General features: G+C 32.9%; 1 protein-coding gene across 1 annotated transcript in view; it reads right to left on the bottom strand.

Moving 5' to 3' along the window:
• Nucleotides 1-22652, bottom strand: part of LOC134727785 (uncharacterized) — a 391209-nt gene extending 368557 nt beyond the window's left edge. The window contains exons 1-2 of the mRNA XM_063592173.1: nt 22571-22652; nt 15465-15776 (exon numbers count right to left, since the gene is read on the bottom strand). Coding sequence (XP_063448243.1) covers nt 15465-15735 — 271 coding nt within the window. The 5' untranslated portion in view covers nt 15736-15776; nt 22571-22652. The remainder of the gene's footprint in view (nt 1-15464; nt 15777-22570) is intronic.
• Nucleotides 22653-23322: the final 670 nt, after the last annotated feature.

Raw genomic sequence — 23322 nt, 5'->3', positions numbered from 1 at the left:
TTTCTTTCTAACAAAAACGATAAAAACGGTTCAGCGAGCACACGTTTATATCCTTTGTTTCTAACATACGTTTGCAAAGTTTGCAATAACCCTTACAAACTATAAATTCGCGAAAAATGCGTCTACAGTTTAACTGTTGACAAGCGGATGATGGTAATTGTAGTTTTTGCCTGAATAGAACTTATCACCCTGTTAGTAAAATTGTATAAGATACCGTGAAAAAAACAAGTGTTTTTTCTAAGTGGTCTTGATTTATTTTCGATTGTCTTCTTACTAGAACATTTGTGGATATCCAAGTGTGTATGTGTTGAACAATCTAGCTTTAGAGGCAGTTATTTCATTGTTCTTTAAATTCAAATAGAAAAAAATGCTCCTGCTCTATCTATAAGTTCATTATATTTTATGCCATTATTCTCTTCTTTTCCCCCAATATTTTATTTATTCATTTTTGTCCATTCTGTCTTCTTTTTTCGTTATTTTCTGTTATATCAACAACCCATCCAGACCTTCATGCATGTGTATGACAGGCACCATTGTTTGTCTTATTAGAACGAGGTTTACATTTTTGTCTTTAAGTTGTTGTTTACATATATTATTCTCTATTGTTATCCTATTGTTTTTAATTTCCTTTTTGTGTCCATTCTGTTGTCTTTTTCTATTATTCTCTAATATATATATATAAACATCCCTTCCAGAACTTCATGCATATATATGACAGGTCAGGCATTGTTATTGGTGAGTTATGTGAAAAATATTAAGAACGAAAATTAAATCTTATTCTTTTAGCTTATAGTTTACATATTATTTAAATCTAAAGGAAATACTACAAAGCCAATTAAAAACTAGAATTGCCATTGCAAGCAATAGCGGATGTCACCCTTCCCTTATTGCCCCTAAGCGGCAGCCATCTCAAAACAATTTAACAGTAAATTAAGCAGATCTATAAATTGCAATATATCTTTCTGTAAATTTTCAGTACATTTAGAGCATTGTTAAAAGTTTCATATTTCTACTGTTTCCATGGCAACGGCAGCCATTTTGAAAATTCCAAAGTCGAAAGTCTCATTTGTACATGTTAGTTAACAATACTATTAAGTTTCAATAAGTTTGGAGCATTTTGAAATTTTTTGACATTTTTGCAGTTTCCATGGCAACGGTGGCCATTTTGGAAATTCCAACTTCAAAAATCTCATGCAGACCTGACAGTCAACAATCATATTAAGTTTCATCAATTTTGAAGCATTTTGAAATTTTTGAAATATTTGATCCTGTATCCATGGTTACATAGTAGTTCCAATGATTGTAAAAATCATTCAAAACCTGTATATAGTGGACAACTACATTGCATAGAAATTTTATGATTTTAAGTTCAAGCATATCAAAGTTATTCCCCAAACCCAGACATTTTTGGAGCATTTTGACCTTTATGCATTGTTTCCATGGTTACGGCAGCCATTTTGGAAATTCCAAAGCCAAATTCCTTGTCTATCAAAGTTGCTCATCGTTATGTTAAAGTTTCAAAACAATTGGAGCATTTTCATATTTTTGAAATTTTTGGTGTAGTTTCCATGGCAACATAGTAGTTCCAATGATTGCCAAAATCATCCAAAACCAGGATATAGCTGGCACCTCCATTGTATTAAAATATAATGATTCTGAGTTTAAGCATCTCCAAATTATTCACCAAAAACAAAAACTGGAATTTTTCACAATTGTTCCGTTTCCATGGTAATGGCAGCCATTTTTTATGGTCTTAGACCCTACTGCAATCCGAAATTTTGTGTTCCACCTTATAGTGAACTATCATTAAGATTGGTTCCATTTCACTCCAAAAAACCTACCGGACAAAATAGGTGGAAGTATAATAATAACTAGAATTGCCATTGCAAGCAATAGCGGATGTCACCCTTCCCCTATTGCCACTAAGCGGCATTCTTTTGAAAACAATTTAACAGTGAATGCAGATCAACGCATTACAATATATCTTTCTGTAACTGTTCAGTTCATTTTGAGCAATGTCAAAAGTTTCACATTTCTTCTGTTTCCATGGCAACAGCAGCCATTTTGAAAATTCCAAAGTCAAAAGTCTCATCTATACATGCCAGTCAACAATAATATTAAGTTTCATTAAGTTTGGAGCATTTTGAAAATATTTGACATTTTTGCAGTTTCCATGGCAACGGTGGCCATTTTGAAAATTCCAACTCCAAAAGTCTCATCCAGACTTGCCAGTCACCAATCATATTAAGTTTCATCAATTTTGAAGCATTTTGAAATTTTTGAAATATTTGATCCTGTATCCATGGTAACATAGTAGTTCCAATGATTGTCAAAATCATACAAAACCTGTATATAGTAGACAACTATATTGTGTAAAAATTTTATGCTTTCATGTTCAAGCATACCAAAGTTATTTACCAAACCTGGAAGTTTTTGGAGCATTTTGACCTTTTTGCATTGTTTCCATGGAAACGGCAGACATTTTGAAAATTCCAACGCCAAATTCCACATCTACCAAAGTTGCTCATCGTTATGCTACAGTTTCCAAAAAATTGGAGCATTTTCATATTTTTGAAATTTTTGGAGTAGTTTCCATGGCAACATAGTGGTTCCAATGATTGCCAAAATCATCCAAAACCAGTGTATGGCTGGCACCTCCATTGTATTAAAATATGATGATTCTGAGTTCAAGCATCTCCAAATTATTCACAAAAACCAAAAACTGGAATTTTTCACAATTGTTCTGTTTCCATGGAAACGGCAGCCATTTTTTATGGTCTTAGACCCACCTGCAACCCGAAATTTTTAGTTCCACCCTATGGTGAACTATCATTAAGATTGGTTCCATTTTACTCCAAAAAAGCTGACGGACAAAAAAAGGTGGAAGAATAATAATAATAACAAAGAAACATAAGAAAAGCAATATGTCACCCGACATTGTCGATCGGGTGACATAATAACAAGTAATCCTGTGTTAGGATGCTAACACAAAAGTCACCAAAACGGACCCCAAATCGTTTGTTCTGCGGTATCAATGATGCCAAATTACCTATGTGTAAAGTTTCATTAAATCGAATGGATTTTGATCTTTTAACATTTTTGCCGTTTCCATGGTTACGGCGGCCATTTTGGATATTTTGAAGTCAAAAGTAATGTCCACATATGGTAGGCAACATTTTTTTAAAGTTTCATCAATTTTGAAGCAATTTGAATTTTTTTGACATTTTTGCTGTTTCCATGGCAACGGCGGCCATTTTGAAAATTCCAAACTCAAAAGTTTAGTCTACATACATTAGGCAACATTTGCTATAAGTTTCAATAATTTTGAAGCATTTTGAAGTTTTTCATATTTTTGCTGTTTCCATGGTAACGGCGGCCATTTTGAATATTCCAAAGTCCAACCCCCACTGTAATGTGTTCCCTCCATAATTATATACAATCATGTACCATTTAATGTCTCTAGAACTAATTTGACATTGATGTTCTGGAATGTTCCATAAAAATTCACCCCCCCTAAAATTATGCCAAGGAGACCCCCTACTGAAATAAAATTAGTTCCAAGTTGAAGCTGACATGTGTCTCTAAATATTCATAAAAGAATATATAATACCATCTACTCTATTTACAGCAGAAAATTGATGAAATGCAAAAAAAAATTGACCCCACCCATCTTTGAGCCCCCCTAATTATGCCAAGATGACACCCTGGTATCATGGACATTGGGTTCTGCAACTCCCATGATGCAGACCTATACCCAGAATAAATATAATGTTTCCATCCCCTCCTCCTTTTAAAAAAATGGTACGACAGTTTAAGGGGTCAGAAAGAGAAGAATAAGAATAATAATAATTAGAAACGGAACAAAAACAATAAGTCGCCAAAAACTCCGTTTTGGTGACTTAATAATACAGAAAAAGAAACAGAGGAAAAGCAATATGTCACCCGACATTGTCGATCGGGTGACATAAATACTTACAATTTCAAAGTATTTATTCAAATAAATTCCGACAAAACAATTTAAATTAACTTACAATGAGAAGAAAATAGTTGTAAATTAGATCTGTTTGTGAAAATACACATTTGTGGATATATTTTATTAAGTTTAAAAACGGTTGTGGAAGAACACAATGTGTTTTTTTTGGCAATTAGTTAAATTATATCAATAATAGTTTTTTTCTCTGAAAACTTAAGACACTGTGCAAAGGGAGGCAAATCAAATTTTCCCAAAAAGGTGCCGTATCGCCAGCTGATGGTGCTATATCAGCAGGTGCTCTATCAGCAGGTAAGTGATCTAGACCTTACTGAAATTTTTAGTAACATTTTCCACTGAAACTGCTGGGCCAAGTTCATTATAGATAGAGATAATTGTAAGCAGCAAGACTGTTTAGTAAAGTAAGATGTACAAACACATTACCATCACCAAAACACAATTTTGTCATGAATTCATCTGCTTCCTTTGTTTAATATTCAAAAAGACCAAGGTGAGCGACACAGGCTCTTTAGAGCCTCTAGTTTTAATTCTAAGAACTTGGAATGTTTACATATTTTGGTATTATTCTTGAAAATTGAGACCAACAATGAATTGTTACACCAGAAAATAAGGCAGAATTTCAAGTAATACTTAAGAAACAAATTCAAAAACTGAACATGGCAGCCAACACATAATTTTGACACTCAGAACCAATTTAGAATAGAACAATATACTTGTTTAATATGAATGGTAGCTTGAAAGATTTTCCTCAAAATTTTGCATTATAATATAAACTGTCTGCATATAACAATCATGACAATGTAAAATGTAAAACAATTGAACAAGTTTGTACCTATCTTGGAGCAGTACTTTAGGAATAATTGCATTTAAAAAAGTTAATAGACAGAAAGACAAAGTGAAAAGTATATAGTGATTTTATCCTTGATACTAGCCCGTATCCGCAGTCAGAGCTCAGACATAAACTAGTCGATTTTTATGTTTGACTTAAAGAAGTCAAAACATGGATTTAACATAAAAATGTGTTTTCAATTTTAGACTTATCTTAGTCAGAAAATGACAGACTTGTTTAGGTCTATTTATGTTGATGAAAAACTTAATTTCAATTGGTGGCCAAACTACACCACCTTTGACAGCAAAATCCTGTCTAAGAGTTCACAAGGACTTGAGCTATCTATATATAATTGTCTAATTGAACATCCTTATATCAACACAGATGTTTTACCTCATTAAATGTGGTTCCAGGTGGTTGCATTGTAAGGTTAATTAACATTATCTCATATTTTTCTTTAGAAGACAAAGCATTGTGTTTCAATTTTGTCATTGTTTGATTTAGATGCATGACCTCCTAATAAATATGCGTGGGTCTTGAAGTTAACCAATTTTTATCACTTATCGACTTGTAGGAGTCGATATTTGCAACTTTTTGATTCTGGTCAATTTTTTCTGGCTTAACAATATTTGACTTATTAAAGTCGTATTTTGTCTTGCATTAAAGGGAGACAAATCCTAAAACTTACAAATTTAGACCTATATGAGTCAAAAGCAGATTCAGACTTAATTTTTGTCTGAGCTCTAACTGTTATCAATCCACATTTATGTATATTCCAGTTATATGTACTGAAGATGCCTTGTTATAGGATTACATAATGTTGCAATGTCCTACCTCAATACACTTACCTTGTATATGTTTAGGAATAATTTCATCGTGATTAATCGGAATATCTAAAAAAAAAAAAAAAAAAAAATATGAACATGTCAGATTTGAACTTGTTGTCTTTTGTGCTTTGTATCGATCTGGTAAGTTTATAGAAATACGATGATTAAAGCTCTTTTAACTGATTTGTATAGTTTGTTCTTTTGTTGTACTGCATGTTACATCACTGTCCAAGTAAGGGGAGGGTTTAAACACCGGTACACATGTTTTACCTAGCCACATTATGTATGTTCATGCCCCAAGTCAGAAGCCTGTATCCCACTGATTGTAATTGATTGCTGTGTATGATATTTCATACATTAATCAGACTGGCAGTTGTCTTGTTAGAATTGATTCACATTTATCATTTCAGTGCCTTTAATAGCTTACTTTGAGGTATGGATTTTTCTCATTTTTAAAGGCTGTATGTTGACCTAAATTCGCTAAATTTTACGTGAAGTTGGTCTCTGGTGGATAGTTTTCCCATTGGCAATCTTACCACATATTCCTATTAACAATTTTGAATAAGTTTTTTCTAACACCAAAAATGTACATGGCTTAATATTAATGTCCGCGTCACACTGTCCCGATTTTTATATATGATGGACACCCGAATGCGAAAATTGTACGTTCGTATAAAGTTGGTCCCGATTTTGTTTAAATACCAAAAAGTGCCCGAAGCAAGAACGATGAATAACGACGTCTATACGATGGTGCCGAAATTATATACGATAGCAAAAGATGAACACACGAAGTTTAACCGAAGACGGATATTTAAGCTTCATATCTCAGCCGAAGCCTACACGATGGATCACGATGGATTACGAAGGCTACACGATGGTTTACAATGATGGTGCGATGGCCATACGATGTCTAAAAGACATGGTGTACAGCTTACGAGGCATTTAAATTATATGTCCCTTTAATTCAAAAAGAGCTCTTTCCAGGAGAATATCATAATAACATATTGTTTATGTAATATATACGTGTTTCTCGTTTCTCGTTTATATAGATTAGACCGTTGGTTTTCCCGTTTGAATGGTTTTACACTAGTAATTTTGGGGCCCTTTATAGCTTGTTGTTCGGTGTGAGCCAAGGCTCCGTGTTGAAGGCCGTACTTTAACCTATAATGGTTTACTTTTTAAATTGTTATTTGGATGGAGAGTTGTTTCATTGGCACTCACACCACATCTTCCTTTATCTATAAAAGGAAGGATGTGGGGAAAGCAACAAATGTGGCAAAATATGAGATAGAGAAAACAAAATGGTTATGGATTAAACACTCGTGTGACAACAACTGAGACGATACATAAAAAATCAGAATAATGTACTATATACGTGTACCTGCAGTGTTGGGGTACGAGGCGCGTTTATGATTTTCATTATGTTACTTGATATGAAAAATTGACAACAAATAATATTTTACTTGTAAAGGTAAATCCCGAGCCTGTAATAGCTGCTCTTCTTGTTCCATTTGAATTAATAAGATAAGATAGTTTATTCTCATAAAAAAAACATGCAAGTACAAGTTACAGAGAAGTTGAATAATAATATACATGAAAAAAACAAAATATGCATTAAAAATGCATAAAATTCAAAAATTTCGGATGATATAACATATTTAAGAATACATATATAGACTTTTATAGTCAAGTGTAAAAGTTTAAATTGTATAAAGAAATACTTCCTATAAGTATAAATATGGTATATAAATTATGGTTGTTTAGAAGGAGTGAGCTTACTATTAATACATCTTATAAAATTGCAGAGGTTTCTAAGTGTCTTTGGTTTTTTTGAATTAAATAGTTTGTTGAATGCAGTAATATTATGTCTTGGTATTAGTTCATTTGGGATAAATCTTCTTCTTTCATCTTGTAAAGCCGGGCAAACAATAATAGAAACAACGCTGTCGCCGTTCTTGTTATCATAGAAACATATGATATGAGCTCCATGTTTTATGAACGCCTTTCTTAACTGTCGTATTAGACTGACCAGTGCATATCGCGCATGGGACCATCGTGCATGGCACTTTTTAAAAATGTATTTTAGCGCGAAAATTAACTTACATTTAGCTGGATATATTGCCTTCGTAGTTCCATCTTGTCGCCTTCGTAATTTTATTCGATGACAACACGACGGGATTACGAGGTCTTCACGAAGTCGTGTTGCCATCGTAAGACCTTCGGGTAGCTTCGTGATTCATTTGTGTAGACATCGTAATGTCAAAACTGCCCGATGGAAACGATGGAAACACGAATGCAATATGATGTTCAAAGATGCATTCCCGGCGACATTACAATGGTGAGGATGGTGATGCGAACTCAATACGAACCCTCAAAATCGGACGCACCATCGAGGATTTTTTAACATGTTAAAAAATTAAGAACCCTGCCTGAAGTTGTCCCCGAAGGTTAGAAAAAATGGCAAATGGTTCTACGATGGTTAAAGATGGCACTACGAATAGCCCGATCTGGATACGATCAGTCCCGATTTTAAAAATGTACATAATCGTGTTTCCATCGGCGTTAAAATCGGGACAGTGTGACGCGGGCATAAAAGAGTACACTGAAATGTCTCACCTGCTTAATCGATCATTACTGAATAATACTGACAGTCCAAAGATATCGGTTAAAAATTCATTGTACTGGAACAAAATGATAACTTTTATCTATAAATTGTCATGGTGTAAACTATAGAACAAATATGGAGTCAATATCTTCAGGCATGACCAAAAAGAAAATAAACTGTTAACACAGAGATACGTTACGCCTTATATAATTTGTAATTTTGATAATGAAATGTTGAAATAAACATGATAAGCATAGCAATACTTTAACATTTAAGTTATGCAAACATTCAAAGTCAATGAACCGTGACTGAAGGTACATGGCTAAACAATCTCCATAAAAATGAGATGTGCCAATACTAATACAACTGCATACTAAATACCATCAACTTATCATAAGTCCTTCCCTTTAAAGAAACCTAAAAACAAACATTAACTTGTAAACTATGTAAAAGTGTCCAAGTCCATGAATCATAATGAGATGGTGGGGCTCTTTAATATCCATGGAAATAAGACTTGCAAATGCCAATTAATTTGCATACCAAATATCATTGACTTAACAGAAGTGGTTCATCTTAAACTGATCTAATCACAAACTAATAAATGTAAACCAAGCAAAAGTTTCAAAGTCAATAGACCATGACTGACATGACTGAGGGAGTGGGGCTAAATAATCTCCATTGCAATGAGAGATATATATATGCCAACGATTAATGGCTTATACTAGCTTATATTCACATCATTTGATCTTTGCTGATGACATTTGGTCATGTTCCACACAACCAAATAATCTCATTGCAATGAGATATGCCAATGCTCATACAACTGCATACCAAATAGCATTGACCTTCCACTAGTGGTTTCCCATACACTGACCTAATCACAAACTAATACATGTAAACTAAGCAAAAGTTTCAAGGTCAATAGACCATGACAAAGGGGCAGGTCCAAATAATGTTCATGGCAATAAGATGTGCAAATGATAATACAACTGTATACCAAATATTATTGACCTAACACTAGTGGTTCACCATAAACTAGACTTAATCACAAACTAATACATTGTTGAAGCCGCCGTCGCCGTCGGCTAAAATGTATACCTATGTCTCGCTTTTTGACTCTTTCATGGCGAGACAAAAACTGATTATTTAAGTGATATTTTTCCAAAGACCATAATTACCTTACATAAAATCATCAGACCTGAACAAAATTCGAACTTGGATCTGTAACTTGTCTTGATAAAACTATATACGAATTATCAAATCAGTATCTTGGAAAACTGATTTGACGGACAGACAGACAGACGGATGGACCCATACGGAAATTTCAACAGGAGTTCAACTGGACTTCTACTGGACTTGAGACGTATTCCAGTCTGACTTTGAAATGTCCAGTCTGACATGAGCCGTACAGGTACTTTTTCTTATACTTCGGTTATATGCCAGCCGGTATTTTCTTAAAAGTCCAACCGCACTTTTTGTTATTCTGACAAGAAAACAAGCACGGCTGGACTTTTGAGGAAAAATATTCTTTCTGTAGAATGATCAGCAGGATTTTTGTCTTACAAAATTTTACAATCATTTATGAGCAGGAGTTTAGACTAAGAAAATTTCATTAGCCAAATCTGCCCTTTATATACAGAAATACAAGTTCGCCACTAGGATTCTGCTCTTTGAAAGTAACAATTTCTATCAAAATGGAAAAGTTATAAATGAAAATTTGTAAGTTATAATAATGATATCATATTTGTTTTTAATACTTTTAAGATCAATTTACTACAAGATGTGATCTTTTCCCTAGATTTTCAATTCCATTATATAATATTTAACATAGACTGTAAACGGAAAGTTGAAATTTATTATAGGGGACTTAATTTTGATTGAATTATATCCCAGTTAATATGTTTTCAACAATCATTTAACATTTTTACTTTTTTCGTGAAATAAAACCCCTAGCAAAATTACATCTGTTAATAGGTTAAATTCATACATTTTCTAGTATATTTATATTTAATAATAATTAATTAATAATTAAAATTGACAACAACACTTCAAAAGATCTGCAATTTTATTATCTATGTCTACATGTTTCGCCTGCAAGGCAGGCTTCATCAGGACAATTTTTATACAGAAATTGAGCCCCTGAAGTACTCAAAGTGGTGCATTGAATTTGACGTCGTCATGGTGAGAGAAACAATGAAAAGTGAAAGTAGCAATACAGAGTTATAAATAGATAAGATAAATATAGAAAATTAAAGTTTGTATACAATGTAACTTGAGTTCGTTTTACTATTATATGATACATGAAATTGTTCTAAAGGCTTGGCATCTAATAGGACGAACTTCCCATGGTTCCTACCACTTCGCAAGGCTTCTCTTCCAACCTGGCCGATACCACCTATTCATCTATAAATGATAGCAGATATAAATGATTGCAGAAGAAACGTACCACGGGCGCCGATCTTAAATGAACTAGGAATTCACAACTATGCCATTATACAGACCAACTACTGCAGACGATCCAAAAAAATATATAGTCACCAAATAATTAACAAAGGAACAGTTTTTGACAATTTTATTATCCACAGCGGCGATCATAATCTTCCTATTGTTGCCGACGCGCCGGGAAGTAGTAACCTCCAACTATGGCCAGGTTGGAAGAGAAGCCTTGCGAAGTGGTAGGAACCATGGGAAGTTCGTCCTATTAGATGCCAAGCCTTTAGAACAATTTCATGTATCATATAATAGTAAAACGAACTCAAGTTACATTGTATACAAACTTTAATTTTCTATATTTATCTTATCTATTTATAACTCTGTATTGCTACTTTCACTTTTCATTGTTTCTCTCACCATGACGACGTCAAATTCAATGCACCACTTTGAGTACTTCAGGGGCTCAATTTCTGTATAAAAATTGTCCTGATGAAGCCTGCCTTGCAGGCGAAACATGTAGACATAGATAATAAAATTGCAGATCTTTTGAAGTGTTGTTGTCAATTTTAATTATTATTTAAGGATTGCATTCATTTGCATGATTTGACAACCCGGCATACCAAGGTATCCACTTCAGGGACTCTACCAAAACGATTTCACAGGCGTTGGTTCACCTCGCGGAATTTAATTTATTATTTAATCGTGAACCCCTGCATCCGAAAGGAACCGCCAAGCTAACAGCGCCGATCTACAGGCCACCAGCATATACATGGACCAAGGAATATTCCATACTTACAACGAAATAACAACTGAATCAAGATGACCAAGATGTCCGATACCACCTATTCATCTATAAATGATAGCAGATATAAATGATTGCAGAAGAAACGTACCACGGGCGCCGATCTTAAATGAACTAGGAATTCACAACTATGCCATTATACAGACCAACTACTGCAGACGATCCAAAAAAATATATAGTCACCAAATAATTAACAAAGGAACAGTTTTTGACAATTTTATTATCCACAGCGGCGATCATAATCTTCCTATTGTTGCCGACGCGCCGGGAAGTAGTAACCTCCAACTATGGCCAGGTTGGAAGAGAAGCCTTGCGAAGTGGTAGGAACCATGGGAAGTTCGTCCTATTAGATGCCAAGCCTTTAGAACAATTTCATGTATCATATAATAGTAAAACGAACTCAAGTTACATTGTATACAAACTTTAATTTTCTATATTTATCTTATCTATTTATAACTCTGTATTGCTACTTTCACTTTTCATTGTTTCTCTCACCATGACGACGTCAAATTCAATGCACCACTTTGAGTACTTCAGGGGCTCAATTTCTGTATAAAAATTGTCCTGATGAAGCCTGCCTTGCAGGCGAAACATGTAGACATAGATAATAAAATTGCAGATCTTTTGAAGTGTTGTTGTCAATTTTAATTATTATTTAAGGATTGCATTCATTTGCATGATTTGACAACCCGGCATACCAAGGTATCCACTTCAGGGACTCTACCAAAACGATTTCACAGGCGTTGGTTCACCTCGCGGAATTTATTATATTTAATAAGATGAATAAATAATTATCATCATTCTTTAACATCAATTAGAAACTTAAGCCATAACAATGATTTAATAGCAGTAGTCTTGTAGAAGTGTGCCATCTGGTTTCAATTAACCTTAGTCTGGACAGGTCACAGGAAGTAGCATCTCCACAGAGGTTGATCATGAGGCCATTTGAAGGATAACACTCTTATAAATACATATATCTGCAATTACTATCACTTTTATTAAACTTTTCATAATTGAACAAATTAATAATTGATTTTCTTTTTTTAATATATCACATATATTCAAAATTAAGACATGTGCAAGAATTCATCAGAAGAAAAATTTTCACAGCTCCCAAAACAACCTTATGTACATTTTGTATTGCAAAACAACAAAATTTGAATTTAGAATAAACTGTGAGGAAAATGTGTCTTCTTTCTTGAACAAAATGAGAAATTTACTTTGGATGTAAAGAAATTGTTTGGAAGTAGTTCTTTTTACATTATTTTAGAGAAGATGGATCTTTCTGACTGGCATCACTTTCAATTTAGGAAGATTTATATTTGCATGTATTTTGGATTGCATATTCTGGTAAGTACAATGTAATTAAATGGTAATATTATCTGATATGCTCTTTTTTTCTTCAACATATTGATGAAATAATTCCCAATTTAAAAATAACCTAATTTATTTTTGAAGAGTAAAAAGAATTAAAAAAAAACCTACATTAAATGTTTATTCATGCAAAAAAAATCTGTTTGAGTGATTTTCAAAGCTTTACTTTATGCACTTTAAAGTTATTAAGGCTTAATATATAATCATTACAATTAAAACCACAAATTTTTAGGAGTAACATTTAGCTTCACAATTCCCCATTTCTTGGTTTTGCCAGTAAGACAGTAGAAAAAAGAAATAAGCAGTATAAATACATACTGCCATCTGTTTTATTTTTTTATTTTCAGATTATAACAAGGGATGCATGATGCATATCAAATCAGAAGAATCCACCATTTGAAGAAAAACTAAGCACTAGTGGATCAAGACTCCACCCCAACCCCCCAATTTGATCAGCCCCTGCTGATATCATCTTTAAAGGGTCAAACAGAACTTTTTGAAGTCCAGCCGACTTTTAAGAGTTTAGCTGGACTTCTGAAAGTTCAGCCGGACTTTGTAAAGTCCGGTTTAACTTTTTAGAGGCCATATATTTGCAAAAAATGAAGGCTGGATTTTTTTCAGACATACTTTTATGAAAGTCCAGCTGGACTTTCTAAACCGGACTCCTGCTAAATTAAATTTTTCGAGCCGGTTTTCGGCTAATTTTGCTGAAAGTCCAGCCGGGTTATCCATTATAAGCAATTCAAAGAAAAGTCCAAATGATTATTATAAGTACGGTTCTCAGTACGGCTACTGTACGGCTGGAGTACGTGTCATGTTTTTTGTACGGGGTCAATGCAAACCTTTAGGCCCTTAGACTTCCTCAGTAGGGGACTAGAAATAGCTGTAGATTATCACACTAAGGGTAAAACTGCTATAAGACAATTAACATCAATTTGGAAAAATATATATACAGCTTTCAGTCTTGCCTGAAGTTCAGTGAACTATATTATATGGTTACCTTTTTTCTCCTGTCTGTCTTTGAGTTTCTTCATTCCTGAAACAAGAAAAACTGCCTAGATGTTTCGTCTAAATATTTCTATAACTGAAACCCAACAGTGTACAACATAATTTTGTCATAAAGGTAAAGAAAAACAAAATCTATATCTAAAGTCCTTTTTTATCAATATTTTTACAAAATTGAAGATTTAAAAAAGAATTTAATAGATTACTATTAGAAGGTGTCTAAATATTGGCCAGTAGATTGTTCTTAATCTTCTGTAAGACTTCTTAGTCAATGAACTTTCAAAGAATAGTATAAAAAATGGAAGTTAGGGACCATATCTTTTCGTTAAAATACATTGAAATTTACGAAATCACAGTTATTTTATAAGTGTAATATTGGGGCAACTTAATTCTTTTTATTGAGGGTCAAACAATACATTTTTTTTAATTCAATGAGGTGATTGCCTTTCAAAATACCTCTGAAATATCAAACAAAATAAGGGGGTCACAACTTGGCATTGCACAAGGTCATGTTTTTCTCTGGCTGTTTATGACGTTTTTACACTAAATCCATTGTATGTTGGATGTGTACGGATTGAGTGTTTAGTCTTAGAGACATGATTTTTTTATTAGTTGTTAGTGGCTTTGAGCTAGCTGTCAGATAACTGCGAGTACTCTCAGATCTGTTCATTGTGTCTTTTTGTGTCGGGATGTTTAAGTACCCGGCCACGTCCACTTGTAGTTTTTGTCTATCTGATGAGTTAAGCCTTTTTCAACTGATTTTTATAGTTCGTTCTTATGTTGTACTGTTATACCACTGTCCCAGGTTAGGGGGAGGGTTGGAATCCCGCTAACATGTTTAACCCCGCGACATTATTTATGTATGTGCCTGTCCCAAGTCAGGAGCCTGTAATTCAGTGGTTGTCGTTTGTTTATGTGTTACATATTTGTTTTTCGTTCATTTTTTTACATAAATGAGGCCGTTAGTTTTCTCGTTTGAATTGTTTTTACATTGTCTTATCGGGGCCTTTTATAGCTGACTGTGCGATATGGGTTTTGCTCATTGTTGAAGGCCGTACGGTGACCTATAGTTGTTAATGTTTGTGTCATTTTGGTCTTTTGTGGATAGTTGTCTTATTGGCAATCATACCACATCTTCTTTTTTGTATTTATTTTATTGAAAAAAAAAGGATTTTTCAGAACATTTTAAATATAATAAAAAAACAGCTGTTTAATAGTTCCTCTCTCTTTTCTGATTTAGCAATATGTGTGTTTCCAACATTGGATCATTCCCTTTACAATTAAACATATATTGATGAAAACGTGTCTTTTTTTCCTTGAATTGTATACTTTTTTTTAGCATATTATGTGATTGATATAATGAGAGGGGGCACTGACTGCCTGCGAAGGAGTCCCACTCCAGTCATGCTTCAGTGATTTCCAAAATAATCAACCCCCTACATCTGCCTCTAAATATATACATGATATACACACATTATGCTCTGATGTATAAGAAAATGTCAGATTTTTATAAATATAATGTAAAAATCAGGATATATACATTGGAATCATCTAAGTAAATCAGGTACAATATTAATTTTAGAATCTGCTATAATTACCTATTTGACACAATTGTATTTCTTGATCTGACAATTCTGTCTTCTCCATTTCTGAAGCAACATCCTGGTATTTTCCCTGTCTTACAGCTTCAAGAAGGTGTGTGTATGCATCTCCACCTTTGCGAATCAATTTGTTGTATAAAAGTCTATTACTTTCCTGTTGAGTGAGAGAAGAATTACAAATTTCCTCTTTTTCTTCAGTACTTAAAACATCAGACTGATACAGGTGGTCAGTTATGTCTGTTTTGGAGTCAACACCATGGACAAACATCTTGTAATTCTTTTGTAGTTTAACTTTGTGTTTATTTAAAACTGAAATATAAGAAAGGCATGAATGAAATATTCTCTTCCTCTTTCACACACATATTTTTTTTTCCAACTGTGATTCAGGCTGTTTTGTTAAATATGTTAAGTTACTACATTAAATATCAATTGTAGGAGGTTTTTTTGTGTTTGAAATATTGGTTTTATTCCAATACACAGAACAAAAATAATGTACCAAGAGTGCATAATATATGTAATAAATAGAATTAACATTATGTATATATATCAAATTAGACATGTCATGCATCTTAGACAATGAATGAACAAAACGGTATTTTTAAGATAAAAGGCGGAAGATAGCAAGGGGATATTCAATATTCATAAGGCTGAAAGTCTGACAATGCCATGGCGAAATGGAGGCTCTTAAGAGTCTGTGTCACTAACTGCAGCTATGCAAAAACTCCTATAAGTAGTTATCTAATAGCTATGGTCATGATGGTCATGTATGAATTTTTGTTGACCTTGAATATCTGATCATTTTTGCTGTTCACAGTATCTTTCTGTTTTTTCAAGATTATGGACAAAAAATGGTGAATAAGTCAACAATCTTCATTTAAGGGCAATTATTCTAATAAGGAGTCAATTACATGTAGTATTTTTAGACATATAATTCTTCTGTATAGGACTTGTATTGTTGATATTGTTTATGGTTAACAAATTCTACTTATCTATAATAGTTTTCAGGATAAAAGGCAAAAATTTACAAATAAGTCAAAAATAAAATTTGAAGGGCAATAACTCCTGTAAGAAGTCACCTGATGGTTTGAATTTCATTGGTTTTTTTTTGTAGATCTTATTATATGTAATTATTTTTGCTGTTTACAATTTCTACCTATCTATTATATTCATGATAATTTTCCAAATTGTAGGCAGAAATTTGATAATAAGATTAATAAAAAATAGTTCCAACATGTCAAATGTGGCCTGCTTGGCACGTATTTTATATTTTCAAGGGGCATAACTCTTTTAAAAAATCAATCGTCAACCATTATGGTACTTGTCCGAAATATTGCTGATATTAACCTATAGTATAAGTTTTATAAAAATCTGGCAAGAATATTACATGTGAGAGCACTAGCAAGGCCATTTTTCTTAACTATAATATTTACAAGGGGCATAACTCTTTTAAAAAAAAGTAGATCAGCCACCATTATAGAACTTGTCCAAGATATTGCTGATTTTAACCTATAGTATAAGTTTTAAAACCCTAAAGAGCCTGTGTTGCTCACCTTGGTCTATGTGCATATTCAACAAACACTCTCCAACATTGTACACAAGAAAAGAATTCAGGACACAAATCTGTTTTGTTGATCTTGTAACAAGACAAATTTATCAGTTATTTAAAAAAAACTAAACTTAATCCATTTCAAGAAAAAATTCTCAAAAATTTTGAAACATTAGTTGATGATTTTCCAAAAAAAAACAGGCATGACAGGACAAATGACTTTCAGGAACACATTAAAACAAGTGAGATTGTAAAGGCAATTAAGTTCCTTAAAAATGGGAAAAGCACAGCTACTGATCTTATTTCAAATGAAATGTTGAAAAATGGAATATCAGTCTAAACAAAACCATTACAAAAGCTATTTAACTTTATTTTAAATAAAGGAAGTTTTCCAAAGCTTGGAATGAATCATTTTTAGTACTTCTACATAAAATGGGGAAGTAAAAGTGATTGACCCTGGTAATTACAGAGGTATATCCATTACTTCGAACCTGGAAAAAGTGTTTAATCAAATAATCGTCTCTCGATTACTTGCTCATATAAATGTTAACAAATTAATAAATAATAACCAGATTGACTAATTGATCAGGGTTTTAAGGAACAACATGCAAATATTTCAGCATCCTCAAAATTAACATTTTTCTAAAGCGTTTACAAAATGAATGAACGGGCAGGTTATGTTGATGCTTTAAGAAATAGATCAAAATTGATCATCATTGTGTAAATTAAGAGTTAGTGCTCATAACCTTGCCATTGAAAAAGGAAGATATTAAAAAGTGCCTAGAGATAAAAAAATTTGTGAAATCTGTAAAGGTGGTGAAATTGAAAATGAACAGCACATGCTCAGCCTACACTGCAGAGGTTACTCCAGTATTAGAGAGACTTTTGTATAAAAAATGTTCAAAATTACAGGAAAAAAATATAACCACATTGTGCGATAAAAATAAAATAAATCTATTTCAATAGATTTTCATTATACCTTTAATTTTTTATTCACAAAATATATACAATTAAAATTGAGAATTGAAATGGGGGGATGTGTCAAAGAGACAACAACCCGACCATAGAACAGTTTAAGAACAAACAACAGCAGAAGGTCACCAATAGGTCGTCACTGCAGCAAGAAATTACCGCATCCGGAGGCGTCCTTCAGCTGGCCTCTAAACAAATATATATACTAGTTCAGTGATAATGAACACCATACTAAACCCCAAATTACATGTATACACGAGAAGCTAAAATTAAAAATAATACAAGACTAACAAAAAATTGAAAGGCCAGAGGCTCCTGACTTGGGACAGGCGCGAAAAATTGTTTGTATTTTACTACCATGTAGTTGCTTATCCATTCAATCATTACCATTTATTGTAAATGTGTTTGTTCCAATAAAATGTTGTATTGTATTGTACATGTATTGTATTGGATTGCTGATAATTTAGCCTATTTAGTTTCTCTCTATCTTCTTTAGTTTTTGCTCAAAAGACAAAAGAGGATAAAAAAAATCCTCAATTAAGGGCAATCACTCCTATAGATAAAGTAGGGGCGGATCCAGCAATTTTAAAAAGGGGGGTTCATAACCCAGGATAAAGAGGGGTTTCAACTATATGTCCCCATTCAAATGCATTGATTGTCAAAATAAAAGGGGGGTTCCAACCCCTGGAACACCCCCCCCCTTTCTCTGGATCTGCCACTGTAAAGAGTGACAGTCTACTAAACTATATCAGCAACATTTGACTTGTTAGAAGATCTTGACCTGCTGATCATTTTTGTGATTGAAGGAGGCTGTATAAGAATTTTTTTTCATTACAATTTTTTGTAATTGCCTTTAGTAGTTGTTACTTTATCATATGGTACAAAAATCATTCCAAAAAATCAATTGGTGTTGGCCCCAGGTGACTTTTAAAATGTAGATATCATTGAAAAAGCTCCAAATTATCTCCCTTTGGTGCAAAAATCCCATTTTTTGGCATTAAAATTGAAATATCTTTTTTAACTCATTGGTGACCTATATTTTTTATTGCTGTTTTCGAATAAGCTGTACATAAACTAAATAATTTAAAAATTTAAGCGATTTCTGTAATTTAGTTCTTTTTTATTTGGATATTACCGCTATTTCTATTATTAGTTCAACAGAAAAAAAGGACATTAACAAAAATGTATGCTTCTTTCGATGGCAGATTGTGAGCGTAAATGAACAGTGACGCCATTTTTTTATTTCATTTTTCTATTAAGTATTAGATAAAATATATTTATAGAAAAATATAGCGAATTCTTATATTAAATAAAAAAATTGATTTAGATCTGCGAGCCCCCTTAAAGTGTATCTTTATCTATTATAAATTTCCATCATATATTGCAAAAGCAACAAAAAAACGAGTGTGGATAGTATAAGATAAAATATATTTATAGAAAAATATAGCAAATTCTTATATTAAACAAAAAAATTGATTTAGATCTGCGAGCCCCCTTAAAGTATATCTTTATCTATTATAATTTTCCATCATATATTGCAAAAGCAACAAAAAAACAAGTGTGGATAGTAAACCCCCCATTGACAGAAACAAGTGCCTGCGTGTGATTTACTTGGTAACAGAGACATATAATACAATATGTCTATAATACAATATGTCTCTGTTGGTAACCAAATAATCCATACCTAATATACATGCCATAATGCCTCAGGCCTAAATTAAAATATTGTTTGTTTGCCCTTTTCCGACCCTGTTTTGAAACAGGGTAATTAGGTAGGTAAAATATTTTATTTTTTTCCCCAAAAAAATAACTTGGCTCGGTATATTATTTGTCATGGGTAGGCAGGTAGATATAATATTTTATTTTATAGATACAAACTCTGCATATTAATGTCATGTGTGTCATTTGCAAATAAGTTTTCTGGGACTATTAGTTTAAAAAAAAAATATCACGTAGAATGTGAAGCCAATTCATATGCACAGTACTATTTTGTTTTAAAATATCAAAATATAGAGCTGTGCCGCATATCTTCAACGCTTATATGCCTGGAACTTTGAAGAGTTTGGACTTGCACTTATATTCTGTACTACGTACCTTGTATGTTTACCTTAAGATTTTCTGTAAAAGATAACTTTGTACTGATAAGATATGTCCGGACTGACATACATAACTAGTAGAAAAAGTCCCTAGAGTGTTAAAAAACATCGTGTGTGCCGCTTTGTTTCCAATAAAAATGCTACAAGACCTAAAACTCTGACAAATGTCACGTATTTTACATCGCATTTATAAATGATCTGTATGGACAACTTGGCGATTTTACTGCCAGATATTCTCCACTTTACAGGGTTTTGTCACTTTTGATTCAAATCAGATATAAATAATATAGCGACATCGTTAACATAATCATCCCGATCTGCGGATCACAAAAGGCCATCCCTACAAAGAATACAACACGTGTCCGTTCACAAATTAGTTTGTACACACGTTGATAATTTTGTATCAAACGAACTCATTTGTAAATGAACCCTGCTCGTTAAGTATAAAGGTTCAGAGTAGCGTACGGCATATCATGATTTCAGGAAGCGTTCACATGCTGAACATCGATTTCAAACAAATGCTTTGAAACTTCAAATGCAAGTGTTCATGTCAAACGCTCAGGTGATACCAAACGGACTGGACCTTATACGTTAAAGATAAAACCCGAGAATTCCGGATAAAATAGTTTTGAGCGGGAAATACAAATTTAAGATTTTTGGTAGGAACGAAAAAATAAAATAAAATAAAATCTTGCTGGTAAATACAAATAAAAGATTTTCAGGCGCAACGAATTTATAGGGTCGGTCGGTAAAGGGCAAACAATCAATATTTTAATTTAAGCCTCACGGGCATACTGTGAAATTAAAATTTCTCACATGACACCCTTTCTTTGGGATTGTGCAACTGAATCATTACCATTTTAGCATCTATATGTTTTATATGTATAAACCCAGTACAAAGGACGTTCCACTCCATTATTGCTGTTTACAGTTTATCTCTATCTATAATAATATTCAAGGTAATAACCAAAAACTGCAAAATTTCCTTAAAATTACCAATTTAGGGGCAGCAACCCAACAACAGGTTCTCAGATTCATCTGAAAATTGCAGAGCAGATAGATCTTGACCTGATAAACAGTTTTATCCCATGTTAGATTTGCTCTATATTCTTTGGTTTCAGAGATATCAGCCCAAATCTACATTTTAGCCCTATGTTCTATTTTTAGCCATGGCGGCCATCTTGGTTGGTTGGCTGGGTCACTGGACACATTTTTCAAACAAGATACCCAAATGATGATTGTAGCCAAGCTTGGTCATGTTGGTTTAATTTGGCCCAGTAGTTTCAGAGGAGAAGATTTTTGTAAAAGTTAACGACGACGCACAACGACGACGACAGACAACGGACGTAAGGTGATGAGAAAAGCTCAATTTGCTCTTTGGGCCAGGTGAGCTAAAAATGAATAACTTCATCAAATAGATTTCAAAACAAATTGTTTCCTTAGTAGAAAATTAGTTTTATAAATAGTTTTTATCACAAATTATTTTCTTAGTAGAAATTTATTATTATATGCTTATGATTACCAATCAAAGTATTTTAATAAACGTAATCAAAGAAATAATTATCCAATTTTCAATTCTGCATACCAACTTGAAGCAGTATTCCAAACCAACTATAAACATGATAAAAAAGGCTTTGTTCATGTTTTGTTAAGTTTCTCAACTAAAAATACATAAGCCCTGTATAACTGTTAAAATGAAATTTGTAAAAAATATCTAATTGATTCCAAAATAAGACAGACGCTTAACTTTTTTTTATTAGAGAAAACGACAATTATGATTATAATTTTTTCCTTTTTTGTTTGTTTCTATTTTCATATGATATTATCAAGTTATCAACTGAGACATACATGACATACCGGGTAACCCCATGCCTTATTTTTGTTTAAAAAAAAAATCAAATTAAAAAATATAAAATAACACGTATTTACATGATTTATGTCCTGCGAATTTCTGTCCTACAATTTGCATACCTGCTTACTGTCATTATTTGCGGGGGATTTTCCCAAATGAAAGTTCCTAAACGTAAATTTTGAAATTTTGAAAGAGCAAGGTCTTTCAAAATTATTTTGTTCACAACCAAAATGTACAAATAAATAGATTGCTGACGTAGCATGGGCATTCTCTTGTTACATGTATGGTGTGGCCAATTAAATATAGAATGGAACTGCTTTGTGTCCATCACCTCAAACCCGTGATTCTGAAACAGCAACCCCCACCCCCACCCCCTTTTTAATAAACCCTTATCATTTATACGATACAAATTTAAAGAGTTATTTATATTTTATTTCACATTGGGAATTCAATCGTTTTCAAAAAATTTAAACTCTTGTGGTGTTAAGTAACCATTCAACCTCCTGTGTACTGGTGTACATGGTGTACATGGTGTACAAGTTTCCAATATAAACTCATCAGAGCATGTTGCGATTTACTTGGTAATCAAATAATTCATCCCTAATATACATCCCATACTATGAAATTAAAATTTTACCATTTTAGCAATATGTTTTATATGTATAAACCCATGGTACAAAGCAAGTTCCACTCCATGTGTGATGTATCCCGCCTTTTCTACCAAGGGCTGAATAGACGCAGGGGAGTGAAACGTAGCCTATGCTTAAAATTTTTCTCCAGGTAAAAACCGTAATAAAAGTTTTGCAGAAAAGCATTGTTAAGGATGTTCGCTTCTCTGTTTCAAAATAACAAACTTTTTTAAAGACTGTTCTAAATTGATAGTATGTAAATAAAATAACTAAAAAAAGCAGAAAAAAATGAAGGGTCCGTGTGCTTGTTTTCGAGATACTTGCCATTGAAAATTTGGCGGGAAATAATTTTCATTAGATTTGCATATAATTTACATTAGCACCTTTTTTTTTCAAAAACGATGAAGAAATAACAAGGATTTTACAAGATTTTCAAAGATAACATTTAAAACTATATGTAATCAAATTCTGGAAAAAAAAGTGAGGGTTAAGGCTGCTCGCACCTTTTGTTTTTGATTTTTTGCCAGATATTCGTTAAGTAAAGCATGCTCGCACCTCTTGTTTTATAATTTTTGCCAGATATTTGTTAAGTTAAGGATGCTCGCTGCCCTTGTTTTAGAATTTTTGTCAGATATTTGTTAAGTAAAGAATGCTCGCACCTCTTGTTTTAGAATTTTTGCCAGATATTTGTTAAGTTAAGTTAAGGATGCTCGCTTTTCTTGTTTTAGATTTTTTTGTCAGATATTCGTTAAGTAAAGGA

Source organism: Mytilus trossulus, chromosome 8 (genome assembly GCF_036588685.1).
Source record: "Mytilus trossulus isolate FHL-02 chromosome 8, PNRI_Mtr1.1.1.hap1, whole genome shotgun sequence".
Taxonomy (NCBI): domain Eukaryota; kingdom Metazoa; phylum Mollusca; class Bivalvia; order Mytilida; family Mytilidae; genus Mytilus; species Mytilus trossulus.
Note: the sequence above shows the minus strand (reverse complement) of the source record. Positions and strands in the feature narration are given on the sequence as shown.